Here is a 26,062-nt window from a genome sequence, read left to right on the forward strand (position 1 = left end):
CCATTGTTGATTTGGAGAAAACCATGAAAACTGAGAGGTCGATGTCCTGGACAATAATGTCTATAACGTAATATATTTTGAAGGACATCATTAATACATCATTAATGTATTAATGATGTATTAATGACATCAAGCTCATGAGGGAACCTAGGAGAATAGGTGACTTTTGCAATTGCCTTCATACACTATTCCCTACTATTCTTAAATAAATCAGAAGCAAATTTTGGAGATGGCATTTCAGTTCAACATTTGGCCCTTAAATTAAGCAATCCAATTTTGGCTTGTGTTATTTTGTAACTATGTTGTGTTAATAATTTGTAATAAAATATGTAATACAAGGCACTGCTTATTTTAAATTTGATATGAAGGTGGCTGTAATGAGGTTCAACCAATATTTAATAATGTATTAAAATCCATTGTGAGTTTTATCGACCATAATGAATCTTTTTCAATGAAATTATCACATCAACGAAAATGTCATTGCAAATTACATTTCAGTAGGAATACATACTTCTATTTTATTTAATTCAAATTCTCTTTATTTATTAAGAAATGAATACTACTCACTTTCTGGAGATCGCTTTGTTTCTTGATGAGAAACAGTAGAATGTCTGGATGTTGATCAAGAGATTTCTCGTGGATTTTCACATTTTTAGGAGTATCCTAAACATTTAATTAAGTTTTAGAAACTTTTATTTACTTTGCCTGAATAAATATAATCTATGTATCAATTTGTCTCTCAGTGTGTGTGAGCTTACCTTAAAACAGCAGCCAAACTCATGGAATTTGCATTCTATCTTGAGTTCTTGACAATCTTTGTAATGTGCTTCTAGCTGTTGAGTATAAATTTCTTTTAAGAATTTTATTTCTTGTGATCTAGCTCAAGCATAAGAAGTAAGATGCAGGAGTTTTGAAAGCAACAGAAAGTAGCTCAGTTTATCAAGATGTAAAAAGTCTTTATTGCAATCAGTGAAAATTTTACATACATGCATGCCTGATACAATGCCCATAACAGCAAAAATGCTAGGGGTTGTGGTATGTTAATGCTAAGTCCATGTTATTAATGCAAGGAAGAAAGAAAAAACGCTACTCTCTTCATATGCTCATCCCTTCTAGTAATTTGCCTCTTATAACGGCTATGTTTAGGGAAATTTTGGGAGGATTTTACGTAATTCCAGAGTATGTAATAATTTTGCAAAACCCCCTAGCAGTCATTTTTCTGCCTGCCAAGTTCTTCTCGAGTTCATCCAATAAAAAAAACATAAAAAACAATCAGAAGTAGCTGATTCATAAGTGCGATCAGTCTTCACTTACCCGAGATAGTCACATACCATGGACATCTCCAGCATAACAGCATAAGGAAACGTAGTAGCAGTAGTAGTAGTGGCATGTGACGCAAGAAAGCAAGTGTATGAGCTTATGCAGCATCAGCCAAAAAAAAAAAAAAAAAAAATCACACCATTCCCTCCAAATGTCTGTCCAGTTTCTTCTTAAATTTATTCAACCTATCAACTTCGGCAACGTCAGATGGAAGTTTGTTCCAGCAATTAACCACCCGCTGGCTAAAGGCAAATTTCCGCACATCTATTCTACATCTGTATTTTCTTAATTTGAATTTATGCCCCCTTAGGTTCGTAATCTGAACAAGTGGAAGGATCCCATCAGAATTCAGCGTGCCCAACCCATTCAAGGCCTTATACACCTCAATCAGATCACCGCTCAGGTGCCTAGTCTCCAGCCACTGCATTTTGCAGAACTTAAGCTCTCTCTTGGTAAGAGGATCCCTTCATTCCCCTCACCAATCTTGTTGCCCTTCTCTGTACACGCTCAAGTAAATCTACATCCTTCCTAAAATGAGGCCTCCAGACCTGTACGCAGTACTCAAGGCGTGGCTTGACCATTGCCTTATAGTAGAAGCAGGCTGGTCAATCCAGTAATGAATTATAAAAGGTCCCAGTCAGTAATGACTTTCAGTCGACAGCCAAAGTCATTATTCTTATTGATTTGAAGATAGAAAAAGACACCAAATATGAGCACAAATTCAACGACATAACACCGCATGATGTTTCAAGATGTCTGTTGCAATAAACATAAACCGGAAATGACAGAAAGACTCTCAAGACCGGCTAAACAACACTACAAGTTTTGGAAACCAACCAAGTAATCCCCCATTACCTTTTCCTGCCAACTTCCAAGCCAACACAAACAATAACGTTCTATCTTGCAGTTCGACAAAGGGCAGGCAGGGACTACACAGAAAGAACAAACCATCAGCTAAACAAAATGGCAAATTACTTCGCCAAGTTTGACCATCAAATCAGACAGCTGAATCACCTCTAGTAATATACTCACAGAAGAACAGTCCTACACAAGCCACTCTTACAATGCAGTACAATCCACACCTCAAACACTGTCTTGGATGTAAAGTTTGATCCGAAGCTGACCTTCACAGCTACATGGAAGGGCTATACCTCATGATATGTCGATTAAAATGGGATGAAACAATATCTGTTTCACTTGCACGTTTGAGAACTGGCAGACACTTCGAATTATATTCTGAGATTTACTTACCTGGCCATACTCTATTGCGAATAAATCTGAGATGCCTGTACTCGAAGACTGCCAAAAAAAAAAAAATAAAAATAAATAAATAAAATAAAATAATGGAGAATATATGAATGATTATTACAGTTAAAATGCTAGTGAGGTTCTTCTCGCCATCAAATATCTGGGTCCAGTGTGTTTGGTGAATTCACCTAGGCGTCTCAGGGCTGACCCATCACTCTCTGCAATTAGGATTAGGCTGACCGGGCAGCAAACCTCTAAAATTCAGGATCTTGATGCTAATAATGTCCACTTTGCTACAGATAAGTCTGAGCGTGTAGTACAGTGGTATCGTAGCACAGGCCATTGGGAAGAATGGCTGTGAGTTGGGAATTCGTTGTCCGCATTGAAATAAATTGCTGAACCAATGTGAACTGAAGGATCACTCAGAAAACAAGTGTGCTGAGAAAAGGATTACATGCTCACTTTGTTCATCACAATTTCAAATAAAACGCTTTAAGGTAAGGTTAGTCAGCTGTCTGCACGGTTGTACAGTAGTATCGTCACTGTCCTCCACACACCGAGTGGAAAAGGCCCGGGTCGAATCCCGTCAATGACGCGAGAAATTTTAATGGGTTTGCTTTTTTTATTCCATGGCTGAGTTAGTCCGTCTCAGGCGAGATAGCAAGGTTTTTTTCCCAAGAACCTGGGAGTTTTTTCGTCCAGCAAAACAGACAAATCGACCAGAGAACACACGCAATTTACAGACATAATATACATGGGTATATGTAATAACTTTCCGGGTGACCCTAAAGTAATAGTTTTTTCTGCTAAAGATAAGAACTAATGGAGAAAACTTCAACTAGAATTGGACAATCCATTCTCTGTCGCGAAACAGGAACCTTGAAAAGAACCTGCTTAGCCTGTCTTTGTCTCTGCTCCACAGAAATAATATGGATACTTTATATGTACTGTATATATATATTCTTTTATTTACTTTTGCATCTAATTTTTCTCTTTTTTACTGCGATTTAGAGATTTAATATACTTTAAGACTTTAATTGGATCTACGTATAGAACAGAATTTATACAGAGGAGAATTAAAATTTCTTACTTCACTCTGCAGAATGCCAGATTTCGTGCAATGCTTGCAAGAGACTTTCTTGTGAGGGCATTTATTTCTGTGTTTCTGAAATAATAAACAATAAGACATTTATTGTACACTAAAATACCTTACATCATAGATCTGATTAATCATCTATGTAAAATTACTAGCAGTAATTTTACATACATATATACATATTTCCAAACTCCTCGCCACCACTCTGCATTCGGGTGTTATTATCAAATGTCAAATCGTTGGCTTATCGATTCCTGACAGCTTACATCATCCAAAGTGTATTGCCCAGCAACACACAGGGAAAATCAAGAAAATTCAGAGAAGCCAGTCACCCACGTTGATTGGGGCTTAAAATGGGGAGAGACCTCCACCTCCTTTATGACAATGTTTTTGTCCCGATCCTGACTTACGCGGCTTGGACTTGGGGAGGGCATGTTGAACACTCTCATGTCGGCCAAATCCTTCTCTCTGCTCAGCGTTTAGCTCTTCTTGGCATCACATTACCTGCCGAACTTTGGGCACCACTGGAACAGTGCGTGTTTTGTAGGCAAGGTGTCTGTGGACTTGCTAGTGGCCAAGTCTTTTTTGAGATTCGCCTTGAAAAAAGGAATTCCCTAATAAATTTTCGATGTCCGCTCGTGCCGGGTTGGTGCAACGGGTCTTGCCCCTGATTTACTATCAGAGCGGAGGCGACTCGATGATGGGTTGGAGACTATTTAGCAATTCCAATGGACTAATTCTGAGAAGGAATGAATTAGTGCATTTGCACTTCTTTATTCCATCCTTTCAGACTATGAGCGTGTCAAAGTCCCTGACTGCAGTTTGGGTTGGCAGTTTTCTGTGTCCTGACTGGACATGGCTTGAGATCGAGGTTGCATGGTTGGGTTTGGACTTTCAGACCTGTGCTCTTAGTACAGTCTGCGCGGGTAGCACAATGGTATCGTCACCATCCTCCCCACACTGGGTGGAAAAGGCCCGGGTTCGAATCCCGTCGATGACGCGAGGAACTTTAGTGGGCTTTTTTCACTCCGTGGCTGAGTTAGTCGGTCTCAGGAGTAGAGAGCAAGGTTTTTCCCCCAGAAACTGGGGCTTTTTCGTCCAGCAAAACAGGCAAATCGACCAGAGAACACACGCAATTTACAGACAAAATATATATATGGATATATATATTAGAAATAATGGGTGGCCCTAATATAATAATTTGATTTGATTTGTGCTCTTAGTACAAGAAATAAATAAAAAATAAAAATAATAAAATAAAAATGTGCTCTTGTGGAGAGTCAGAAACTGGCCTTCACATTATGCTGCATTATCGTTTATATCAGGAGATCCGAGCGAGGGACGCTCGCTCTCTCTCAGAATCTACTTTGGTGCAGTTATTTATGACAAGATAGGCATTCAGCATGTTTGCTGATTATGTTCTTGATGGTTTTCATAGAAGGATACAGTCGTTAGACAGTAGTAATTTACCTCCTAATGGTGTGGAGTGTGATGTCTCATGGTGTGGAGTGTGATGGCCTGTCTGACCATCACGTCCACGAGGCCAAATGGTCGCTATTAAAGAAGATTAATCTTTTTAATTTGTTATTTGAATCGACCGATGGGTCTTTGTGCTTTGTATCTCTTGTTGCGTAACCTATTAGTCGTCGGTTTTGTTACAAGAAACAAATGAGAATTAGTCGCATATGGGCGGAAACTCGGGTGGCAACTAGGACGGCTCATTCAAATGACAAATAACCGCCTCGGTGCAGCAATAGAAAACCACGAAAATTCTATCCTCCGTGACAGTATAGTGTTTTCGTCACTTTTCACTCGTATAGTGAGGTCCTAGTTCGAGTCCCGTCCATTATGATGTTATTGTAGTTAAAACCCTACTACAACAACAATGGAAGCTCCCTCTACTGGACCAGTGGGTACTCGGAACGGTAGTACGATATCACATCAAAACATTAACCTGGAGTTTAAAGCGTCAGCAGGGTTTTACTCTGTAAGGAGCTCCGCAGCCTCGGTTTCGGTGGGAGAGTGGCCAGACGCGTGAACCAAACATCACCAACTGCAATCAGTGGTTTGCACGTTGCAATGAACGCACCGTAAGTGGTGCACCGAATAGTGGAAATCAATTCTGTGGAGTGGCAAATCTCGCTATACTGTCACCTACCTTCTGATCGATACACACCCTGATCCCATCAGAAAGCGGGAGGAGGAGAAGGACGGGGTGGAGGATGCCTGGAGAATGTCTTCTGCCGGAGTAGTTAGTGTCAACATTGAAGGACCGAGAAAGTGGGGATGTCGGATGGAGTTGTTTCTCATGGTATGGCCAAGAAACTTTGGTACACTGGTGTGCAAAACTTAAGGACCAGTCAGGTTTTCTCCTATAGCTTCTCGTAGAAGTGGCCTGGATATGGGAAAAGCATACCAAAGTAACCTCGTGAGGTACAGCAATGATGAAGGAAACAACACCGACACAACAACGGAAACAAAACGATACAGAGGGACTTTATTCAAAAATGGCAACTTAGCACTGGCTGCCAGATACTGATGTATCACTGCCAAAGATGGAACAAAGTGAAGAGGCGATCCTCAGTAGGAGATATGGCCACCCCTAATGTCGATGCAGGCTTTGCACCGCCTATCCATACCTAGAACAATGTTGTTGATAAGTTCTTGTGGTGACATCGTCCATTCCTCTGTCAGCGCCATCTTCAGCTGGTGAACATTTTCTGGTGGGTGTGGACATGCCGCTAGGCATCTCCCCAGAGCGTCCCATGTTTGTTCGATGGGATTTAGATAGGCAGAAACGGGCAGGCCAATCTATGCGAATCTATGTCCTCACTTTCCAAAAGCATATCAACAGCTGCAATGCGATGGGGTGTGGCGTCATCATCTATAAACACGAACTCGGGACCAATGGCACCTCGGAACAAACGCACACGGGGAAGGATTACCGCAGTACAGTAGCGTGCACCGGTTCCAGTACCGCCCTCCAGTATCTGGAGTTGTGTTCGCCCATCCAAGATAACGCCTCCCCAGACGAGAACACCTCGACCGCCATATCGATCCCTTTCAGTGATGTTTGCGGGATGATACCGTGTGCACCTCTCGCCAGATTAACTGACTTCCAGAATCGCTGCTAAGACTGAATCTACAGTCTTAGCAGCGATTCTAGTATTCTTTACTCATCAGTAGAGAGTACCTTGCCCCATTGTGCTGCTGTCCAGTCCTTGTGTTCAATACACCACTGTAAACGGTGACCCCGATGGGCAGGTGTTAAAGGGACACAGTGTACTGGCCGTTGGGCAAACAGTCCACCTTTCTGGAGTCGCCTGGCCACAGTAAACCGTGATATCCTGCGACCTGTGCAACTGGTTTGCAATGGATCCCGCTGTCTGGTGTCGGTCCCTCTTGGCCTGTAGGAGTATATAGCGGTAATCATTGGGCGGTGTTTTTCGTGAACGACCACCACTGGTCCTTCGAACAGCTGTACCTGTCGTTCTGAAAGCCGACCACGCACGTGAGACGATACGATGCTATGAGCGATACCGAACTCTGCAGCCACACTCCTCGCACTTCGAGCTTCCCAATTATTCGACCCCGGTAAAGTGATCCAGATGTTGTTTACCGGCCATTTCGTTGTCTATAGCACTGTATGAAACCAATCGAACGTCTGTAACAATCGTGCTCACCATTCGGTAATTTGCACATAACTGCTGAACTGCTGCTTTTATCTGTTTATGTGAGCCCTCTCATCAAGATTCAAATTTTTGCATGTGCACCAGCTTTCTATTGAACGGCCACAGTTTTGCAAATCGCCACAGGCTGTTTTGTTTGATTTTGCGGTTGTAATCTTTAGAAATAGTTGGTCCATAAGTTTCGCACACCAGCGTAGTTGTGTGAGGAAACCATGAACGTCCTAACATTAACCTTAAGATTTTGGAAATTCCACATTCACAACGATGTAGAATTTTTTTTGGTACAGAACCATGTTTGTTTGAACAGGATAATATCTCCTGCATCCTGTTATTATGGCATGGGACATTATCCTGTTCAAAGAAACAAGTTCAATTGTTGGATAGTTCCATTGGTCACTTTTCTGCAGAAGAAATGGACGGCTTTATTCGCTGCAATCTCTTGTTCTTTGAGGGAAAGATTACCCAGGAGGGTGGAATGTATCACAGCAGCCAAGGGGAAGGCCATTCCAACGAATGGCAGTGACGTCACTATTAAACTGAAGTGTATCCAGATACTTTTTGGAGGGTAATGTACTACACCATAATTTTACACGAACAAGTTAAAAAGTTAATCTACAGATTTACAATTAAAACTGACATTTTTAATAACTTATAATTAATTTTTAAATTAAATTTAAATTACAACAGATTTCAGGACAGTATCAAGATTTGTCTGCGCTGACCTGTATTCTGTGTACAATCAATGCTGATTCAACTGAGAGAAACATGATAACAGGCAGTAACCAATAAATAGAAGAGTAAACAAGAAAATCATTGGAAATACCCGTAACGATTTTTGGAACATATACAAGAATTTGTAAAGGATAAGCTTATCTTTTACAAATACTTATATATTCACTTCACTTGCACTGTATGGTTCAGGAAAACACTTACATTGAGTTCTTTGGAGGAAAAACACTCTTTGCAATGTTCACATTTCTCAAGTATTCCGGAACAGGAATTCAACAAATGCTCTAACAAGTCCTTCCGGCAAACCTTGGTTTTGCAGTTTTGAGGACAGTCTATTGTGGTATAGGGGCAAGATTCCAGATGCTCCTGTAAGTGATGAGAAAAGAAAAATAAAAGTATTTTTTAAATTGAACATTTAGGACCGCATGCATAAAACAGATAACATCAAAGATAGTAAAGCTTTTTGATGACACGAAGCGACTTGGGGTCGTTGCTTACCATTAATGTATTTCATAAAGTTTTCTGCAAGGGCCGAGAAGGAATATTTCTGCTTCTAAATACTCTTTACTTTAAAATTCTTCTTTCTTAAAATGTCGACAAGAAAGAATGAAGATTGGATTCTAATAAAAATTGTAAAAAGAACACAAACTAAAAAGTTGACGTGACCACTATTCGAGGAGCTGCGCAGTCGCAAATTTCCGTGGCATCTACAACGTTAACCACAAATTGTTTTCAACAGAGTCATGTCACCAGTAAAAGTTTTTACCGTGGAGCGTCCTGCAGACTGTAGTGGTTCTGTCCCCCACTGAGTGGCTGTGTGAGCTTCGACAATGTTGACCTGCGTTCCGATCGGACGATTCTTTGCAGGGCGATGATCATGGCGGCCCTTCGATCGTCTCTTGATTTCCGATCTATTTATTAGACAACTTTCATTAAGACAGTTCTTAGTCTTTGATTAAGAACTATCGGACGCTAAGTATGAAATGTTATGGTGCATCGATCTACTGGAAGAATATCGCTATGTTCTTCAATAAAGCAATATCACAGTACAGTAGAGAAAATAGGGTATTTACAAAATGCCTATTTAACATCTCTGCCCAACCTATGTTCAACATGTGCTACTTCCGCGTGATTGGTCATTGGTCTAATATCTCAAGTTATATTTGTGATATTAGGAGTGGGGTGCTACTCCTATCAGCAAAATAGAAGTTACGTTTACAGTGGGTTCGGGAACACTTAACAGTAAAGAGTAAGAATTGGTAAAACGTTGTCTGGTCTGATGATTACAGGTTCCTGCTGTTTTACACTGATGGGAGGTCCAGAAAAAGGAATCAGGTGCTGCAGGGTTTCCATGCGCTCTGCCAATTAATAATACACCATGTTACAAGGCCAGAATTGTACAGGACCAGAATATGACGAAAACAGTGAGTCCACCATCCGATCTTACCAGGTGGGAACAAGGCATCCTAGTGATAGCGGTGTTTACGTGGAGTACATTCCCTTGAAATCAGTGAAGCAACATATTATCTGGAAATTATTTCCGATCTATAGGGTCCCTTTATAGCTGTAACGTATCCATCTGCGAATGAGATCTACCAACAGAATAACGAGCCAGGTCGCAAGGTCAGAATTATACACAATGAGTTCCAGGCACAAGCTGGTGCGGTAGCCTTCCACAATAAAAACATAAATTCGTTTGAGCGACTGTGGGATGAGGGGAACGAACTCTTCGAAGCAGAGAAACGCAACCGTCCAATCTGTGCGCGGAGTAATTGAGTTAATATGGACCAGCCTTCCTTTTGCTTGTTGAATCGATTTGACGACGAATCCAGGCAATTCTGTGGGCTAAAGAGGGACCCACCCGCTAGTAGGAGTACATAATATGAGTAGCCCTTAGTGTAAATTTAGAATTAGAATTAAAATAAAAAGAATGGAATCAACGGAATCAGTAAAATAGATACTTGCCTTGACGTCCTTCAGAGGAAGTTCTACTGTGCACCCAATCTCACTGTGCAGGCATTTCACGTTGAGTCCATTGGCCCTATCAGGATCCATCTTGATTTCCACAGCTTTGAAGGCCTAAAAATTGAAAAAAAAAAAAAAAAAAACCCCACAAAATTATTGTTTTTATTTTATACTTGATGTCTAAAACAAACATAGAATAAAGGTTGCATAAAATATAAAATTAAATAACTTTTCTGTTTATACTCCGGGACGACCACATGGTCGGAGTTTATGCTTGTTAGATTAAATGGTTTCAAGCTTAATATGCTACACAAGAAAACATCTCATTCTCAAGCGTTACAAACATATAAGATTTTCAAATTTTCATTTAAGATTTCCCATATGTACTTTCTTTACCCCACCTCAGCTAAACATTGAACCGATTCTTCTGATCAACTACAAGTGTAATCATTGGTTGGCCAATTTGTTACTGTCCAATCAATGATTCTTTGTCTATTAAAAATTTTGCTTGTTAGAGGAGTAGATCAACTTTTCACTTTTGCCCTAGTCTTCCTAACCTTCAGTTTATCATTGCAATTCATTAGATAACGATTTCTGCTAGTTTGCTGGTTCAGATTAAGAATGTGGTTTCAAAAGAATGAAATTTAAGGCAAGGGAAGAATTTTGGGCTGGAATCATTAATGCTGGCACTTACATATGGAGAAATGCTGTTGCATTAGAAAGACAATAAAAAAGGCCCTCGTGGATACAGCAGTTATTATAATCATCGTCCTCCATACACAGAGTGGAAAAGACCTGAGTTCGAGTTTTAGCATTAGTAGAGGCATTTGATGCAAGAAAGCAAGCTTATGCAGCATCACCAAAAAAAAAAAAAAAAAAAAAAAAAACCCACTTCCACTTCACCCCTCTGTTAGTTCAAAATACCTGTCCAGCTGAGCCTTAAACTTATTTAGGCTATCAACCTCCACGACAAGGGATGGAAGTCTGTTCCACCAACCAACCACCCGCTGGCTAAAGGCAAATTTCCGCATGTCTATCCTACATCTGTCTTTCCTCAATTTGAATTTATGCCCTCTCAGGTGATTATTCTGAGCTAGAGAAAGAATCCCATCAGCATTGAGCATGCTCAAACCATTCAAGGCTTTATACACCTCTATCAGATCACCTCGCTGGTGCCTAGTCTCCAGACACTGTAATTTGCAAAACATAAGCCTTTCTTCGTAAGAGCACCCCTTTGTTCCATTCACTAATCTTGTTACCCTTCTCTGTACTCGTTCCAGCAGCTCTACATCCTTCTTGAAATGAGGCCTCCAGACCTGTATACAGTACTCTAGGTGTGGCCTGACCATTGCCTTATACAAGGGAATAATCACCTCCTTATCCCTGCTGGAAAATTCCTGTATATCATTGACAATACTCCATGAGCTACTCTTGCAGACCGTCTGCACTGCTCAGAGAACTTCATATCTGCCTGCATAACCACCCCCAAGTCCCTTTCATTCTCTACCACTGTCAGTGTAGTACCACAGAGTTGATACGTTGCTCTGGGGTTGCTGTTTCCCATGTGTAGTACTTTACATTTGTCAATGTTAAACTTCATTTGCCACCTCTCAGCCCATCTGCTCAACCTTTCCAGATCCTGTTGCAGCAGCATAGTGTCAGTAGTGTCGTTGACAATCCTGCCAACCTTTGTATCGTCTGCAAACTTGGACATTAAGCTTGATATACCATCATCAATATCATTTATAAATACAGAAAACAATAATGGACCCAACACTGAGCCCTGAGGGACTCCACTAATAACATTAGTCCACGACGAGCAGTGTCCATTGATTACCACTCTCTGTCTTCTCCCCCTCAACCACCCCTTTATCCATAGCAGCAATTTGCCTCCAATGTCACACTGCTCCAATTTGTGTAGCAGTCTTCCATGTGCAACAGTATCAAAAGCCTTTCTAAGATCCAAGTATATAATATCAAAGCTATTCCCTGCATCCAGTTCTTTTGTGACTGCATCATAGTATCCAATCAAATTGGTCAGGCAAGACTTCCCCTTAACAAAACCATGCTGTGTCCGAGCTATAACTGAAGTCTTGTCTAAATGATCCTGCAGTGCTTCTTTAACCAGTGCCTCCATTAATTTTCCTGGAACAGAAGTTAAGCTCACAGGTCTATAATTACTTGTGTCAGCCTTTGATCCTCCTTTGTGAATTGGGGTCACATTTGCACATTTCCAGTCTATGGGTACCTCCCCTGAGTCCAAGGAAGCTCTCATAATTATGGCTAAGGGTTTGCCTACTTCCTTTGCTGCCTCCTTTAATATAACTGGATATATCCCATCCACCCCGGGTGCCTTTCTTGTGTTTCTCTTCAACAGTTTCTCCTCCACTTTACTCCCAGTTATTTCAAGATTCTGTAGCTTACTGCTAGAGTTGAATACACCTCTGGCATTCCCCTCGCTGAATAACTCCTCATGTGTGAATGTCGATGAAAAATATTCATTTAGTTTGTTAGCTACCTGAGCAGGATCAGCAACAGTTGACCCATCAATATCAAGTGGACCAATCTGATTCATCCCCCTTCCTTCTAGAGTTTACATAAGTAAAGAACTCTTTGCTGTTTTTCTTTGCATCCCTTGTCAAGATTTCTCGTAATCTGCCTTCGCCTGCCTAATCTCCTTTGTAACTTGGTTGCATATCAACTTGTATCTATCATAGGCTTCTGTGTCACGTGTTAATTTGTATGTATCCCATGCATTTTTCTTCTCTGCCACATACCTCATTAGTTCATCTGACATCCATTTAGGCCTAAACCTTGAACAATATTTCTTAGTTGGTATGTAAAGCCTAGTAGCTTCCAAGATAAGTTCTTTGAATGCTTCCCATTTTGAATTTGCTGTTGGTAACATCATCAGTTGGTCCCACTGTATAGAATTTAAATACTGTCTCAGTCCATCGTAGTCGCCTTTACGGAAGCAATAACCGTTCCCTTTACCCCTAATGGTAGTTACCTCTTTGAGTAAATCCCACTTCAGCACACTGTGATCACTGCCACCTAGTGGTTCATTTATCTGCAAATTCTTAATGCATGAAGAATCACTGCTGATAATCAAATCAAGAGTATTACTCCCTCTAGTTGCCTCCCAAACATGCTGATGTAGCCCTGCTAGTGTGTGAGTGACCAGCCCCCAAATTCCAGTCAATATCTGGGAAATTAAAATCTCCCATTATAAGACTCTCTGATTAACTGGCCCACTCTATTTCCCTGTACAATTTCTTATTATACTCATCAGAGTCATTAGGCCTATAGCACACTCCTACTCTCAATTTTGATCTCCCAATGCTTATGTCACACCAAACTGACTCAACGCTGCACTGTCCAGCAATGTCGACTGGCTTCACTTACTTGGATTTTATGTGTTTCTTAACTAATAGCATAACCCCTCCTCCCTTCCTATCCTGTCTATCCTTTCTGTAGACGTTGTACTCCCCAAATTGCAGTTCTGCATCCCTTATATCTGTGTGACACCACGTCTCTGATATCCCAACAATATCTGCCTTTGATGTTTTGAGCAATACCTCAAATTCATCAAATTTATTTACTAAACTCCTAGCATTGGTGTACACGCAAGTATACATGCACCTGTTTCTATTCTTAGTTACCCTAACACAACCCATGTGTTTACTTGTACCGCAATAGGTCCCAGCAGTCTCTGAAATATCATGCATCTTGTTTTTCAGGCTTCTGCTCATTCTAATAGAAGCAGTTCAAGAATCTCTTTCACCTCTGCCAGTGGCTACTGTCAATCTATTGGTCTTTGCCTCCACCCAGGCTAGCAGTTTTCCGACCCACCTAACACTGCCTCGATAGCATCAGCAAACATTCTTGCACCTTTCTATTTAAGTGTATCCCATCCCTGTAGAAGCAATCTCTCCTGTTAACAAGTACAGTCCAGGCTGAAAAAAATTCTACCCCTTGAGCCTTGCACAATCTTTCCAGGGCCGAACTGATCGACAAGGCTCTCATCATGTACTCCTTCCTATCGTGTCTGGGCAGAATTGCAGACACTTTCAAATTCAACCCTAATTCACGGCTTTTGTTCAACAGTGACCTGTACTTGTTAAGTAATTCTGCCGGTCTCCTACTCTTAATATCATTAGTTCTGTCAGTGACGCGAGGAATTTTTATGGGACTTTTCGTAACGTGACTTTAGTCGGGCTGAGGCGAATCCAATGCAGTGTTCCTTAGCATTTCACTTAAAAGAATACTCGATTGGATCCCACCCGCAAGTTTTCCACGTGCAAGAAAGCATGTATGTCACTTATACATGCTTTTACACTATTGTAGAATCCTATGCTATTGTTTTGATTTGATTTGCGATTCTAGTAGCGCACTTTGTTCCTATTAAAGAAGAGTACAGAAATGTGAAAGGTGCTAGAGAAAATCAAATACGATGACTAGTATAAATGGGATATCTGTGGGGATTTAAAGAATCTTGAATTTCCCACAGATGCTTATGAATTCTTTCTGGTTGTGCATGGTTCCACTAAGTTCCCTTGCTTCATCTGCCTCTGGGACAGGAGGGCAGTAGATGAACATTACAAAGAAGAGAATGATCTGCCAGAAGTTGCAGCAGGGAATCGTTGAACTTATTTGCTTAATTCGCTCCTTCACGATGGCCGCAGGCATATGTCTATAACGCATATACATAGAACTACTTGAAAGCATTCTAATATTAATTACAGGACACGCTTTGCACTCACCTGATTTGGATTTTTCATTTTGTTGACGGGACAAGATGGACAAATATATTTATTCTCTCTTATTTCTACGCATTTTGAACACAGCACGTGCCCACACTCGATCGCCCACATTGTTATCCGTTTCTTGAGACAAATGGAACATTCTTGGAAGGGTGACATCGAATTGTCATTCACCTCCAGACAGTCCATAATCGAAGAAAAGTCGGAAGCCATGTGAGAAATAACTGCAAATAAAATTTTTCTTTTAAAATAATAGTTTGAGTTATTTTTCTATTTAATGCGGTACAAAATTTCATAGAATATTATCATTAGTGTCTGGGGGTCTTATTTGAAAAAAATTGATTAGAATAAATGAGTAATGCTTCTTGCGTCATTCGTTGCATAATTTAGTATAGAATGTCGAATCCAGTAAAAGTTACTTTATTTTATAGAGTCACCCGCCCTTCAGATTTGGGTATAAAATCTTTTTTTAATAAGTGCTTCTTTACAAAGCATGAAAATATTATTATCCTATAGTAAATCATGCTTAACTAACTTAGTAGGCTATTTTTACAGTTACTCATGAGCTGGATTTAGAGAATAATTTTGATCTAGTTTATTTGGACTTTAGCAAAGCATTTGACTCGGTACCTTATGAAAGGTTACTGTCTAAGTTTGAACAGGTTGGGATTATTGGTAATATTCTAAGGTGGATTGCTAGGTGGCTGCAGGGTAGAAGGTTGTGGTTAATGGATATTCTTAAGATTGGTGTAACGTCGGGAGTGGGGTCCCTCAATGATCGGTTCTTGAACCACTGCTGTTTCTCATTTTCATAAATGACATCGACGAAGGGATAGAAGGCGTGATGTCAAAATTTGCAGATGACATAAAGATTGGCGAGTTGTTAATGATCGGTGCCAAGCAGGGCTCCTTCAAAATGACTTGAACAGACTTCAAAGATGGTCAAAGGAGTGGCAGCTATATTTTACTGCTGCTAAATGCAACCCACAAATAAATTATACACTTGATTGGGTTTAATTGAAAACAGCGTAGGAAGAAGGGATCTGGGAGTTATAATACAAGCAGATATGAAGTTTCCTGAACAGTGTAAAAAGGCAACCAGGAAAGCCCATGGTGTCTTATCGATGATTTATCGAACGCTATTCTGTAGAGACAGGGAGGTCATACTTCTACTGTATAAGACCACATTTGCAATATTATGTTCAAGTATAGAGACTTCATTTGAAAAAGACATCGAGCTTCTTAAAATGGTCCAAAGGCAGGCAACTCTAATGGTCAGATCGGCAGAAGGACCAAGTTTGGTTATTGATTATTGAATATTTGGTTATTGCTTATGTGGGCTGCAGACCTTGGCAGCCAGGCACCTCAGAGGCGACCTGATTGAGGTTTATAGGGCTCTGAGAGGGATTAGTAAAGTGAATGAAGGTAGAATTCTCACTGTTCTAAAAAATTGTTTATAATAGAAGAAGATAATTACAAATCTTTCACAAATTTCACACAAAAAATATAATATTTGAAATGAGAAGGAATATCTAATGAAGGGCATTTCACCCCCCCCCCCAAGCAGCCAAACAATAATCAATAATCAAATATGCCCATGTCTTTCACCACGCCCAGATATTAACATTTTAACCTGACAGGGCAGCTGTTTCCATCTCCCTGACCGATACTTGACTTGACAAAAGCGGATTGACCGGGATTCACCCTCCTTCGGAACACCCTGCCCAGTGTAAGGAGTTGGAGGACCCCACACACACTATGCAGTCATGTAGAGGAGGGAGATGTACAGGCAGCCAGGGAAGCAACTTAGTTCAAAAAGATTAGTAAGTTAGTAGCCAGGGGACGAAATGTAGAATGAAAGTGTGAATGAATTAAATAAGTGAATGTGCTGGGTACTGAATGATTGTGAATACTGAATAAGTGAGTAAATGTGCTGGGTACTGAATGATTGAGTGAAAAAGGAGTTGTGGTAAAAGGGAATGAATGTTAGTTTTGGTGAAAGAGTAATCCAGTAAGGGAGCAAGAGAGAGCAAACGAGTGTTGTGGTAAATGGGAGTGAGTGAAGGAATGAATGCAATTGGCTGCATAATTTATTTAGCTTAAGGTACTAACACAACCTGATCTATATAGTAACAACACCAGCACACTGTACTCCTCTCTGGCCTGTACAAAATGCAGCCAGGGCTGCATTGCAACTGACTACACTCCTCTGGCACTCCAGCTAGTAAGTTGGAGTGCCAGAGGAGTGCAGACCAGTAAGAAAAAGCCGAACAAATGAGATGAATGCCAGAAGAATGAATGAGAGTATGGTTGCAAGTGTGAAAGAATAAAATACATACACTGAGTGATCACTGAATTATGGCCACCTATCTAATACTTCGTAGGTGTTCCTTTTGCCCTCAGTAGCATTAGCATTAGCATTAGCATTAGTAGAGGCATTTGATGCAAGAAAGCAAGCTTATGCAGCATCAGCCAAAAAAAAAAAAAAAAAAAAAAAGTAACATAAATAAATAAAAATAACCACTTCCACTTCACCCCTCTGTTCGTTCGAAATACCTGTCCAGCTGAGCCTTAAACTTATTTAGGCTATCAACTTCCACGACAAGGGATGGAGGTCTGTTCCACCCACCAACCACCCGCTGGCTAAAGGCAAATTTCCGCACATCTATCCTACATCTGTCTTTCCTCAATTTGAATTTATGCCCTCTCAGGTGATTTTTCTGAGCTAGAGGAAGAATCCCATCAGCATTGAGCATGCTCAAACCATTCAAGGCTTTGTACACCTCTATCAGATCACCCAGCTGGTACCTAGTTTCCAGACACTGTAATTTGCAAAACTTAAGCCTTTCTTCGTAAGAGAACCCCTTTGTCCCATTCACCAATCTAGTTGCCCTTCTCTGTACTCGTTCCAGCAGCTCTACATCCTTCCTGAAATGAGGCCTCCAGGCCTGTATACAGTACTCTAGGTGTGGCCTGACCATTGCCTTATACAAGGGAATAATCACCTCCTTATCCCTGCTAGAAAAATTCCTATATATCATTGACAATACACCATGAGCTACTCTTGCAGCTCGTCTGCACTGCTCAGAGAACTTCATATCTGCCTGCACCACCACCCCCAGGTCCCTTTCATTCTCTACCACTGTCAGTGTAGTACCACAGAGTTGATACGTTGCTCTGGGGTTGCTGTTTCCCATATGTAGTACTTTACATTTGTCAATGTTAAACTTCATTTGCCACCTCGAAGCCCATCTGCTCAACCTTTCCAAATCCTGTTGCAGCAGCATAGTGTCAGTAGTGTCCTTGACAACCCTGCCAACCTTCGTATCGTCTGCAAACTTGGACATTAAGCCTGATATACCATCATCAATATCATTTATAAATACAGAAAACAATAAAGGCCCCAATACTGAACCCTGAGGGACTCCACTAATAACATTAGTCCACGATGAGCAGTGTCCATTGATTACCACTCTCTGTCTTCTCCCCCTCAACCACCCCTTTATCCATAGCAGCAACTTGCCTCCAATGCCACACTGCTCCAATTTGTGCAGCAGTCTTCCATGTGCAACAGTATCAAAAGCCTTTCTAAGATCCAAGTATATAATATCAAAGTTATTCCCTGCATCCAGTTCTTTTGTGACTGCATCATAGTATCCAATCAAATTGGTCAGGCAAGACTTCCCCTTAACAAAACCATGCTGTGTCCTAGCTATAACTGAAGTCTTGTCTAGATGATCCTGCAGTGCTTCTTTCACCAGTGCCTCCATTAATTTTCCGGGAACAGAAGTTAAACTCACAGGTCTATAATTACTTGTGTCAGCCTTTGATCCCCCTTTGTGAATTGGGGTCACATTTGCACATCTCCAGTCAATGGGTACCTCCCCTGAGTCCAAGGAAGCTCTCATAATTATGGCTAAGGGTTTGCTTACCTCCTTTGCTGCCTCCTTTAATATAACTGGATAGATCCCATCCACCCCAGGTGCCTTTCTTGTGTTTATCTTCAACAATTTCTCCTCCACTTTGCTCTCAGTTATTACAAGATTCTCTAGCTTACTGCTAGAGTTGAATACACCTCTGGCATTCCCCTCGCTGAATAACTCCTCATGTGTGAATGTCGATGCAAAATATTCATTTAGTTTGTTAGCTACCCGAGCAGGGTCATCAACAGTTGACCCATCGATCTCAAGTGGACCAATCTGATTCATCCCCTTCCTTCTAGAGTTTACATAAGTAAAGAACTCTTTGCTGTTTTTCTTCGCATCCCTTGCCAAGGATCTCTCGTAATCTGCCTTCGCCTGCCTAACCTCCTTTGTAACTTGGTTACAGATCAACTTGTATCTATCATAGGCGTCCGTGTCACGTGTTAATTTGTATGTATCCCATGCATTTTTCTTCTCTGCCATATGCCTTATTAGTTCATCTGACAACCATTTAGGCCTAAACCTTGAACAATATTTCTTAGTTGGTATGTAAAGCCTAGTAGCTTCCACGATAAGTTCTTTGAATGCTTCCCATTTTGAATTTGCTGTTGGCAATATCATCAGTTGATCCCACTGTATAGAATTTAAATACTGTCTCAGTCCATTGTAGTCGCCTTTACGAAAGCAATACCCCTTCCCTTTACCCCTAATGGTAGTTACCTCTTTGAGTAACTCCCACTTCAGCACACTGTGATCACTGCCACCAAGTGGTTCATTTATCTGCAGATTCTTAATGCATGAAGAATCACTACTGATAATCAAATCAAGAGTATTACTCCCTCTAGTTGCCTCCCGAACATGCTGATGTAGAAAACAATCATCCAATAAATCCACAAAAGCCTTGCTACTGTGTGAGTGACCAGCCCCCAAATTCCAGTCAATATCTGGGAAATTAAAATCCCCCATTATAAGACTCTCTGATTTACTGGCCCAGTCTATTTCTCCAAACAGTTTCTTATTATACTCATCAGAGTCATTAGGCCTATAGCACACTCCTACTCTCAATTTTGATCTCCCAATGCTTATGTCACACCAAACTGACTCGACACTGCACTGTCCAGCGATGTCGACTGGCTTCACTTCCTTGGATTTTATGTGTTTTTTAACTAATAGCATAACCCCTCCTCCCTTCCTATCCTGTCTATCCTTTCTGTAGACATTGTACTCCCCAAATTCCAGTTCTGCATTTCTTATATCTGTGTGACACCACGTCTCTGAAATCCCCACAATATCTGCCTTTGATGTTTTGAGCAATACCTCAAATTCATCAAATTTATTTACTAAACTCCTAGCATTGGTGTACACACAAGTATACATGCACCTGTTCTTTTTCTTAGCTACCCTAACACAACCCATGTGTTTACTTGTACCCCAATGATTCCCAGCAGTCTCTGAAATATCCTGCATCTTATTTTCCAGGCTGCGGCTCATTCCAATAGAAGCAGTGCAAGAATCACTTTCACCTCTGCCAGTGGCTACTGTTAATCTATTAGTCCTTGTATCCCCCCAATCTAGCAGTTTTCCGACCCACCTAACATTGCCTCGATAGCATCAGCAAACATTCTTGCACCCTTTCTATTTAAGTGTATCCCATCCCTGTAGAAGCAGTCTCTCCTGTTAACAAGTACAGACCAGGCTGAAAAAAATTCTACCCCTTGAGCCCTGCACAATCTTTCCAGGGCCGAATTGATTGACAGGGCTCTCATCATATACTCCCTCCTATCGTGTCTGGGCAGAATTGCAGACACTTTCAATTTCAACCCTAATTCACGGCTTTTTTTCATCAGTGACCTGTACTTGTCAAGTAATTCCGCCGGTCTCCTACTCTTAATGTCATTAGTGCCAACGTGTACAACTATATCACCTTTTGTGCCCTTAAAAGATGATATCCGCTCTACAACGTCATCAACTTTTGCCCCTGGCAGACATACCCTGGTCCTATTCCACCTATCCTTTTTACAAAGCATGTTTCCCGTTTCCCTGACAATAGCGTCACCAACAACTACTAGTTCCTTTGGGACCAGCGCATTCTGCCTTGGGGGTTGCCGCTGTGTTCCGCGATGACCAAGTGCAAGCTCTGGCATTGGTGTGGGCAGCTGAGAGCTTGATGGGCCCCTCACTTGTAATCCTTCGAGGGCATCCACCCTATCCTTCAAGCTCTCATATAGGCCCATAACAACACTGAGTTGTCGCCTTATCTCCTTACACTCCTTGCATCGCACACACACAAAGACATTCCCCATGGCAGTATCATGTCCCATACTTGACTGCTCCGCAAACATCAAGCAAATAGTGCATCTTACAAGGCTGTGATTCAGAGGACAACTGCCCCCCTCAGTTCTCCCCTGGTCCACAGCATTCCCATTAGCTTGAGCCCTTTGCTTTGCTGCTCTGGTTTGAGTCATGATTTAGATTTACTTTCAATAAAATTTCAATTTCTGTACAAAATTAAATCCTAAACTTGTATCCAAACACAGTTATAACGCTATATTTATGTTTCAGTAACGAGTGTTATCTACGGAATATTTACGTTTCAGTAACGAGTGTTATCTACGAAATATTTACGTTTCAGTAACGAGTGTTATCTGCGAAATCCCTTTATATAACTTTCGTATCAAGTTATGTATTAATTATTTGTTTTTACTAATTATTTATGTTACGTAACCTAAGTGGTTATATGTATAATTAATTATGTTAAATAAAATTAATTATATTACGTTTGTAATCTAAGTCGTTATATGTATTTATTTAAACGTACAATTTAACTGCTAACGAAGTTCAACTAACGCTATCTAGTACGGTATATCGTATCACAAAGGCGGGAAAATTACGAACGGTTAGCGGAGTTGAAACACGTGGAAACCTTTACCGATACTTTTATGCAATTACAAGGCCGAGTAAAGAATAAATACACCAAATTAATCAGAAAATCACAAAATAATGTTATACTACTAAATTTAAATCAAAAGTTTTAGAAAAACAATAATTTCAAATCAATAAATAAGAAAAATCCACTTAGCGGCTTTGAAAACGACCGTCTCTAGTGCAGTATAGCAGCTATCCGACGTGGCATTGATTCAACAAGATGTCGGAAGCGTTCAGGAAGTATGGCCAACCAAGCTGTCTGTAATACGGTCAGCAATGCAGATATGGAAGTGATTGGCATATCCAGATGCCTCATATGCCTTTCCATAGTGTCCCACAAGTGCTCTATGGGATTGATATCGGCAGAGTTCGGAGGCCAGTCGATATGCTGGAAGTCAGAACTGCGTTCCTCAAACCATTCCTGCATAACAAGTGCCCGATGGCTTGGCGCATTGTCATCTTAGAAGGCACCATCACCATTCAGGAAAATGTGTGACATAGCGGGGTGTATACAGTCAGCAAGCAGTTGACAATAGTGGAGACCACTGATACGTTGTTCCACATGTACCAGGGGTCCAAGTTCGTGCCAGTGAAACGTGCCCCACACCATACAATCGCCTCTACCAGCCTGCAATTTTGATACCATGCATGATGGATGGATCAAGAGCCTCATGTTGTTGACGCCAAATCCGTACACGACCATCCATGGTGTGGAGTAAATAACGTGACTCATCTGACCAGCACACCTTCTTCCAGTCTTCTAACGTCCAACTTGCATGCTCTTTGCACCAGGCGAGTTTATTATGCCAATGAACCTTGTTTAGGAGAGGATGCCATAGGGGTCATCTGCTCGTATAGCCCATACGTGCGAGCGTGCGACGCATGGTCATGATATTGTTCTGGGTTGGCCCATGTTGTATTGGGTAGTCAACTCTTCAACAGTGCTGCGCCTGTTCGCCTGTAGGATTCGTCGCGCCCGGCACTCACTTCTAACATCAACCTTTCGCTGACCTTTGCAGTTTTGCCGCTGGATCGTTGTTTGACCATTTTGACGGCAGTCCTGGTACAGTTTAACTATGATGGCTCTCAAACACCCCTCCCGTTCAATTGTTTGGGAAATCGAGGTACGAGCTCGTCAAGCACCCATAATCTGTCCTTTATCAAAGTCTAATAAATCCTTCCTTTTACCCATGACGCTCGGAATTTTACTATCTACTGAACCACTGACACCTTATCTATGCTACGTAGGTCGACTAACTCCGCACTCTCGTACCTCACTTGGTCAATGGGTTGCATTCAGTTTTCATAGGAGTGGTCATAATTTAGTGATCACTCAGTATATGTCCAATTTTAGTACTTCTTTTGTTCTCTACTCTTTTAAGTTACTTAAATTTAGTTATTAGCTATCTAGCCCATTAAAATACACCACACACCATTGCAATCCCCCCTAGTGTGAGAAAAAAGAAGGATAAATGAGAGAAAAAAAATACATAACAGAAAATGTAAGAAAAAAGCACAAAATCAGAAGGAAAAAAAAAAAAAAAACAGAATAAGAGCAAAGAGGGAATTACTACTGAATGGAAAAATTTGTCTCTCATCCCCTTTCCCCCAGGACGAGTGGTGGACAGATGGACCAGCATGGTTCCCCCTCCCTACTCAAGCAGACACCACGCCTTAGCTATTTAGCTGGCGTGGGAGCAGGACTTATCCCTGACCAGTGTGGAAATGAGCAGCAAACAGGTGCCCCAACATGGGATCCCTTTACCTTTGTGTTGGTTGTTCTCTCATTCCTGTCCTATACACTGTACACTATGTTCTAAAAAAATTCCTCAACTAGGGGTCAAATTCAAATTACAGAGTTTAAGGCTTAGATTAGATTGAGGAAATTTTCTTTAGCCAGCGAGTTGTTGATTCGATTGCTGGAACAATTTGAATAAATTCAAAGATCAATTGGATAATTTGTATTTTCAAATTATACAAAATATAATTTGTATTTTCTTATCTATTTTTTTTTTTTTTTTTTTGTCAGTGCAGTAAAAGCCTGTGGCGTCCTTGCACTATATGGCAAATACTATTACTATTACTATAGGCTTATTGTCAACCTGATTTTTATAAAACAATTTTCTGCATCTCTAAATAACTTTTTAACTTACAGATACTGCCAACGAGTATTCACAAATTATTCCATATAGTGGAATATTAATATTTCACTATTTCAATATATTTTTATAATATTCAATAAAACATAAAAAGGTAAAATTCAGCATTTACTTTATTGATTAACTTAAAATACCGATTTCACAGTATTACTGTATGCACTTAAAGAATCACTAATGTAAGCTCTTCAATACCAGCTATTTTCCCTTCCGTTCCTTGCATTACAGCGCCAAACCGGAGGTGCGACAAACAATGAAATCTCCTTACCGGAAACCGCAAGAGACTACTCTTTCAAAAGTTTCAAAAGCAGCACGTTCGTTTGAATGAAACGTGTTTCTTTGTGTGCTTACGGGAAGTCAGTGTTATTTAGCATTTTCACAGAATAAATCAACATGCTGTTGAAAAGGATATTTTAGAGCTCCATACAAGCAGGTATTTCATAAGTGAGTAATAATTTTTAAACATTATTATATTCACGCTAATATAACGTAGTCTTACAATACTGCATTACGACAGCATACTGTGGATCACCTGGCAGCTGGTTTTGCATAACAAAGAAAAAAATTAAAAGAGTTTTGCAAAAAAATAAATAAATACTTTTTGTAAATACATTGTAATATTTAATATTTTTAAATACTTTGGTTCTGTGAATACTTTTTTTTTTTAAAATATTTACAAAGTCGTTTGTAAATAAACTTTTCCAAAAGTTTATTTACAAACGATTTTGAAGGTGGCGCTAATGTATCAAAGTTTTATGAATAATCGAAGAATGCTTTTATAGTTTGCTCATCTAGCAGTTGGGAAGCCAAGATGCGTAATTATCTCGGCACATAAATAATTAATAATAATAATAAATAAATAATTTTTTTCTTACATTATATGAAAAACGCTGTCACAAAATTGACAAAATATATTGATCCCTGTAATACAGAAAACAAATTTCGAACTAGACCCAGCATTTTTGGATTCAGGGGAAGTTTCCTATGGACTGGAAATACGCGAATGTACCCAATCGAGAGCTGCCAAAATTTTAACAACCAACCAGTTCCTTATAAAAATTTCGCATAACACAGTTTGTATTTTTTGTACCTTTGTCCATAAGAAGTGGCAATGCACTGAGCCATTTGGAATCATACCTGACAATAAAAGATATATATACAGGGTGTTTCAGTTAAACGTTTCAGAACTTCTAAGAGGGGTAGGGTACATCCTGACAACTCGAAATCATATAGCAATGTGGGGTCGGAAATGCTTTCCTGAAGCGGTGTTGTACACAGAAGCACCATAAAAAGAAAAGAGACCGTAAGTGAGAAATCGTTTTAATAATACATGAAAAGAAGCAAAAGGTACATGGATTAAAGTAAGTGTTCGAAGTTTCTTCCACGGGCTACAATGCACGCCTCACATCTCCGACGCATGGACATCCGAACATTCTGGAATACTCCAGGCGAATTTCGAATTTCTTCGGCAGCTACTGCGATTCTTGCAACCAGCTCCTCAGCATTGTCAACAGGGGTGTCATAAACTAGCGATTTCATATGACCCCAGAAATAAAAATCAAGACATGATAGGTCGGGTGACCGAGCAGGCCAACGCACGGGACCACCACGTCCGATCCACTGTTGACCAAATGTGACATCCAGGTAGTTACGAACATCTCCGCTATAATGGGCAGGGGCTCCATCGTGTTGGAACCACATTGTCTGTTGCGTCGATGCAGAAATCTGTTCATCTCTCAAAAGTTGTGGCAATACTTGCTGCAGAAAGATCAAGTAGATAGGTCCGGTTAGACGACACGGTAACAGGTAAGGTTCGATGAGGTGATCTCCCATAATACCGGCCCATACATTGCCCGAAAATCGAATCTGTGCTGCACGACGTCGTATTGCATGTGGGTTCTCGACTGCCCAGATATGGTCGTTATGCGTGTTGAAAATTCCTTCCCTTGTGAAGGATGCCTCATCGGAAAACAACACTTCAGCAGGAAAAAGGGGATTTGTAGCACATTTTCCAAGGTACCACTGTGCGAAAGCAATACGAGGTGCATAATCCTCCGGTTGCTGTGTCTGGACACGCTGCACGTGAAACGGATGCATGTCTTGTTCTCGGAGAATCCTCCAGACGCTGCAATGGGAAACCCCGACTGCGTTTGCTAGACTTCGTGTACTCGTTCTTGGATTCCCCTGTACATGCTACAGCACATTCTGTTCGACGGCTGGAGTCCGTGCTGTTCTTACCCTGTCCCTG

General features: G+C 40.7%; 1 protein-coding gene across 1 annotated transcript in view; it reads right to left on the reverse strand.

The window, feature by feature from the left end:
- The window catches only part of LOC150079974 (TNF receptor-associated factor 3-like), a 50,950-nt gene that overhangs the window by 13,054 nt on the left and 11,834 nt on the right, over nucleotides 1-26,062 (reverse strand). Inside the window, exons 2-7 of the mRNA XM_090382245.1 lie at nucleotides 14,811-15,034; nucleotides 10,048-10,161; nucleotides 8,287-8,448; nucleotides 3,659-3,733; nucleotides 759-833; nucleotides 568-663 (exon numbers count right to left, since the gene is read on the reverse strand). Coding sequence (XP_090238371.1) covers nucleotides 568-663; nucleotides 759-833; nucleotides 3,659-3,733; nucleotides 8,287-8,448; nucleotides 10,048-10,161; nucleotides 14,811-15,023 — 735 coding nt within the window. The 5' untranslated portion in view covers nucleotides 15,024-15,034. The remainder of the gene's footprint in view (nucleotides 1-567; nucleotides 664-758; nucleotides 834-3,658; nucleotides 3,734-8,286; nucleotides 8,449-10,047; nucleotides 10,162-14,810; nucleotides 15,035-26,062) is intronic.

This window comes from Mastigoproctus giganteus, chromosome 10, assembly GCF_048544385.1.
Source record: "Mastigoproctus giganteus isolate SK-2022 chromosome 10, ASM4854438v1, whole genome shotgun sequence".
Taxonomy (NCBI): domain Eukaryota; kingdom Metazoa; phylum Arthropoda; class Arachnida; order Uropygi; family Thelyphonidae; genus Mastigoproctus; species Mastigoproctus giganteus.